This window comes from Mytilus galloprovincialis, chromosome 3 (assembly GCF_965363235.1).
Source record: "Mytilus galloprovincialis chromosome 3, xbMytGall1.hap1.1, whole genome shotgun sequence".
Taxonomy (NCBI): domain Eukaryota; kingdom Metazoa; phylum Mollusca; class Bivalvia; order Mytilida; family Mytilidae; genus Mytilus; species Mytilus galloprovincialis.
This window is the reverse complement of record NC_134840.1, coordinates 87458397-87464396: the sequence shown is the minus strand read 5'-3', so window position 1 is coordinate 87464396 and position 6000 is coordinate 87458397. Positions and strand designations below refer to the sequence as shown.

The window sequence follows — 6000 nt, the reverse complement described above, 5'->3', positions numbered from 1 at the left end:
TACCGGTTAAAAATCAATTGTATTGGAACAAAATTCGAACTTGATCTATTAATTGTCATGGTGTAACCTATAACAATTATCAAGTCAATCTCTTCCAACATGACCAAAAAAATTGCTGAAAACTGATTATTTAAGTTAATTTTCTATGTCCAAGTACCATAATTTTGCACAAAATCATCAGACTGGATCAAACTTGATCTATCTGTTACTTGTCATGATAAAACTATATATCAATTTTCAAATCTCGTTGTAGAAGGGTCTAAATACAGCACAAACAACATTTTCCAAAAGACCAAAAAAGTGAGAGTATATTTTAACAAAACACATTTGACTAACAGGTCAAACAACTGAAGTTCTTAAACCCTGCTGACTGCCTATAACGATTGCCAAATAAATTGATCACAAAATATTACAAAGTGAATTTTTATATTAGTTTAATACTAAATAGAAAACAATAAACTTGCGGCAAAGATGATAAACCACAAACATGAGGTGCTAAAATTTGTACACCATATCTGGATTTTGACAATTAATGTCTCTTCAGAGATGTTAGGGATCAAAAAGAATTTGGAAGGCCATATAATTTTCCTCAATTTAGTATAGACTCTTGAATTTTAAATTTGCAAATCAATATCTTCAAGCATGATGAAAAAAGTGCTGTAATTTGATCATTTTTATAGTGAAAGTCAGAGGACCATAACTCTGTACAAAATCATCTGACTGGAACAAAATTCAAACTTGAACTGCAAATTGCCATGATAAAACTATTTATAATTATTATTAAATCAATATCTTCAAGAATGACAAACTGAGCATGTGTCGCTTACCTTGGTCTATGTGCATATTAAACAAAGGACACAGGGATTCATGACAAAATTGTGTTTTGATGATGGTGATGTGGTTGTAGATCTTACTTTATTGAATATTCTTGCTACTTACAATTTTCTTTATCTAAAATAAACTTGGCCTTTTAGTTAGAGGAAAATATTTAGTAAAAATTTACAAAAATTTACCAAATTAATGATTTTCTTTAAAAATTCATTATAAAGGGCAATTACTCCTTAAGGGGTCAATTGACCATTTTGGTCATGTGACTTTTTTGTAGATCTTACTTTGCTGAACATTATTGCTGTTTACAGTTTATCTCTATCTATAATAGTATTCAAGATAATAACCAAAAACGGCTAAATTTCTTTAAAAATTACCAATTGGGGGATAACCCAACAACCAGTTGTCCTATTCATCTGAAAATTTCAGGGCAGATAGATATTGACTTGATAAACAATTTAACACCTTGTCAGATTTGCTCTAAATGCATTGGTTTCAGAGTTATAAGCCAAAATCTACATTTTACCCCTATGTTCTATTTTTAGCCATGGCGGCCATCTTGATTGGTTGGCTGGGTCACCACACACATTTTTAAACTAGATACCCTTTAAATAATGATTGTGGCTTAGTTTTGTTAAATTTGGCCCAGTAGTTTCAGAGGAGAAGATTTTTGTAAAAGTTAACGACGTTGGACAACAACGACAAAGACGACAAACACTGGATGCCAAGTGATAAGAAAAGCTCACTTGGACCTTTTGGCCAGGTGAGCTAAAAAAAGTGTGGATAATTCTAGTGAATTTTCTATGTCAAAGGGCTATAACTCTGCACAAAATCATTAAACTTGCACAAAATTTGAATTTTATCTGAAATACACCAAATATCAAATCAATATCTTCAAGCATGAAGAAAAAAAATGTGGAAAACTGATTTGCTGGACTGATGGATGGACAGATTGCAAACCTAAAGTCCCCTTAGACTTAGTCGGCAGGTGACTAATAAACTACAGCATATTATAAAGTCATATTTATTGTTGATTAATAACATATCATTAACACATTTATCAAGAGATCTTTTCGATATTCATACTACATTTTTGTGTATCTGTTTTATGTAGAAATTCTATCACAACTTTTTATTATTGTAAGGTATTTGAACACTATAAATTTTCCATGTAGCGATACCTTGAGATTGAAAGGACCTCACAAATTTTTATGAATGATATTTTCCAGTGGACATATTTTACATGTCTATCATTCATTGTGAAATACTACTGTTCAGAGACAACCATGAAATCTGTTCTGTCACACTCATTTAGATTTGGCAATGTTGGCTCTGAAAAAAAATGAAGGAGTTAATAACATGTACGACAATGCAATTAATATTTTTAGACAATAATCCTTCATGTGCATTGTATTTCCCTACTGATCATCAAGTATTTTAAAATCATTCACTGACAAAACATGGAGTTTTGCAAATGATGTAATATATTGTAATTAGTAAAACATTTCTTTATAGCTTTTTGAATGCATCTTTTTACCGGTCAAGGAACTAAATATTTGCAGGTGTACAATGTATTTATTATGAATCATGAAAACAATGAATTTAATATTTTTGGATTTGTGTGCTCCTGATGATGTTAGAGCCAGAAAATCTCTTCAAAGGCACGGCCGACACTCGGCTAACCGAGAGATTGGTCGGGTAACCTATATTGAGTATGCGGCTATATCAGCGGTTGGTCTGTTAATCGGGTTGGCTAAAGTCTGTTAATCAGGTGTTATCGAGAAAATCATTGAAAGTTTAGCATGTTTCATTGTATAACTTTTTAAATATATTTTTATTATAAACATTATTCATGTCTAACAAAACAATTCAATATACTGAATCCATTGGTGTAATTATTATTTTTCTAGCTTCGATGTACGATCTATAAAATGAAAAGGCGGGTTACTCATCGATAAATTTATACACATTTTACACACACAAAATGTACACAAAATGACACGTTGGTTGAATTTACTTGCATGCAATATTTTCAACATCGAAAAAAGACAGGCATTATGTTTGTTAATCATATTGATATCTTTGTGTGAAAAATCTACACGAAAATCTGTATTTTGGTGACATAAATCAATCTTTATTAAAAACCTGGTCTGTTAATGGGTCGGATGTATAAAACCCGGTCTGTTAATTGGTCTGTTAAGAGTTATGAATGACAATAAAAGTATAATTTTATTGCTATATGGGGTCTTATCTGATCAAATGGGTAGGCTCAAGCAAGCGGCTAAAATATACTGAAACAACACATGAACAATGACACATAAAATATACGTTAGGAACACATGAACATTGAACAATTTAGACAATGGAAATTGAAAATTGATAACAATGGTTTCAAAATGTGTAATATTAAAGTAAAATAAATTCATCCAAGAATGGTCGCATATATCGTAAGGATTCTGTTTAAATAATGAATGACACCAATTTGTCATCTTAATTGGTAACCAGTATATAAATAAGTAGATAAACGTCGTAATGTAACTAAATATCAGTAAGTAAAATATATTGGGATGCTAAAATATAAAGAATAGAGAAAGAATAATATACATTTATTTCCCGTGCCTGAGGGCGATATGAAGATTTGTTCAATGACACGTGGGATAGTCTTAACCAATCAGATATTGATTAAACTATCAATGTGTATAAACAGTGGAATAATATACAATTATAGCCTTTGTATGAGGGCGATACAAGAATATATTGACATAAAAGAAGTATATTGACTGAGGACGAAGCCAATAGTTTACATGCGGACAATTGCAGTTCTCCTCTGCACTTATATAGAAAGGAACTAAACGGAATAAAATGAATTAAAACTTAAGTTAACAAAATGTTGCTGCATTCGCTCCTTTCCATTTACTTCTTTAGAATGATTTGAAAACAACATATGATTAACGTTCAGTGACAAATAACATGTGCATATGAGAACGGCAACACGTTATATGTACCCCTGTGTTGTATTAGAAAGACACTTTCAGTCGGATTTGAGAACGTGCTACTTTGAGAGTGCAAACTAAAAGACAAATTGAAAGAGTTGGTATTGCTTTTTTTCATAAAAAAGAATGGCCCACGAAGATACAAGTATATTGTCCTTGGAAGGGATAAATCATACTTTGTAAAGGATCACTCTGATTCAAACAAAAAATTCTCTGAAACTGACTGTAAGATTTGAAATATTCCCATTTTAAATATAAGTTAATTATTTATTAATTGTTTAACTAACGTATTCATTTATTCTTGTAAGAATACGAAACACAGTTTTTACTATTTATTTATAAAAGCGCTAATGTAACGTTGCGCTCTTTTGAATAACACATTTTCCCGTTTCTGTTTTATGACATTATGCCTCTGACGTGCGCTTCGTCGTCTAGACTTTATTTGATTACATACGGATGACATTGTTTTTTATAAGACAGATTATAGTTGGTAAGAAACTTTTTATGTATACTATCTTTTTATTACATCAAAACTTATTTAAAGAGAGAAAACATTGTATACTTTTTATAAGAAATATGCGTGACTTTTAATTATTATTTTAAATGTGATTTAACTTATTAGAGAACTTATGATGCATGAATGAAATGGTTTTATTGTTTGTTTAGTTTAATGTGAACACTTAAACATGTATCTTATTATAATTTATGTATTTTTACTTATGTGAAATTATTCTTTATTTGTAGAGAATCGATTGTTAGCGACCATATGATATTATATATGAATAAATGATAGATACATGGTGCAAACTCGCATACTCATCTCTTCGCCCTTAAGTTAACCGATGTGATTCGTACACTGACATTATCAAGATGCTTGATTTCTTGATTGACAACATATTTGTTACGTTCGGAGGACGTGTTTTTCAACAGACTATCGGCATTCCAATGGGAACGAATTGTGCCCTTCTTCTTGCCGACTTGTTTCTTCATTATTATGAGACTGACTTCATACAGGGACTTCTTAGGAAGAAAGATAAGAAGTTAGCAATATCCTTTAACTCTACTTTCCGCTATATAGATGATGTTCTTTCACTAAATAATTCGAAATTTGGTGACTACATCGAACGCATCTATCCCATTGAACTAGAGATAAAGGATACAACAGATACAGTTAAGTCGGCCTCATATCTTGACTTACATCTAGAAATTGACAATGAGGGTTGATCGAAAACAAAACTTTATGACAAAAGAGATGATTTCAGCTTTCCAATTGTGAACTTTTCATTTCTAATCAGCAACATTCCAGCAGGACATGCATACGGTGTATATATCTCCCAATCCCATGCTTACATGTCCTATCATGATTTTATTGATAGAGGGTTGTTGCTCACAAGGAAGCTATTAAATCAAAATATCCAAATGGTGAAGTTGAAATCATCTCTTCGTAAATTTTACGGACGCCATCACGAGTTGGTTGACCGTTATGGAATAACCGTTTCACAAACGATATTGGATATGTTCCTTACGTCGTAACTACAATCCTCTTCCCTTTCATGAAGGTGACCTACCGAATAAGACTATTTACCAAATTTGTATTCACATAAGCAACACGACAGGTTTGACATGAAAGCAGGATCTGCTTACCCTTCTGGAGCACCCGAGATCACCCCTAGGATTTGGTGGGGTTCGTGTTGCTTATTCGTTAGTTTTCTATTGTTTGTCTGTTTGTCCTTTCATTTTTAGCCAATAGTTTATTTTCGATTTATGAGTTTGACTGTCCCTCTGGTATCTTTCGTCTCTCTTTTGAACAGATTCAAAAATTAAGGCTGATTGAAAACGTTAATAATAAATTCATGCATATTCCAGCGGCCAATCCATATCATGCTATATTGAAGTGACACACCCTTCGATAAAATGCAAAGAAAGTCAAAATAAAAATGCTCTTACTAGAAGGATACTGTATTGTCATATTATTTTACTCAAGAACATCTCATGTCTCGTTCACACGGACATTGAATTCGAATCGAATGCGAATCAAATTCGCTAATCGCGTTCACACACTCTTCTTTTTTAATTCGAATTTGAAATATGTTTTTGTTAATACGAATTAAAAGTTAACGCCGTTTGGACAGTAAAGCGAATTTGACGCGCATCGAATTAGAATTGACGTTATAGGACA

At 31.9% G+C, this 6000-nt stretch overlaps 1 protein-coding gene across 1 annotated transcript in view; it reads right to left on the bottom strand.

Moving 5' to 3' along the window:
* Positions 1 to 1838: 1838 nt before the first annotated feature.
* Positions 1839 to 6000, bottom strand: part of LOC143069285 (U4/U6.U5 tri-snRNP-associated protein 1-like) — a 30024-nt gene continuing 25862 nt past the window's right edge. Inside the window, exon 20 of the mRNA XM_076243841.1 lies at positions 1839 to 2160. Within this exon, the coding sequence (XP_076099956.1) occupies positions 2136 to 2160 (25 nt within the window). The 3' untranslated portion in view covers positions 1839 to 2135. The remainder of the gene's footprint in view (positions 2161 to 6000) is intronic.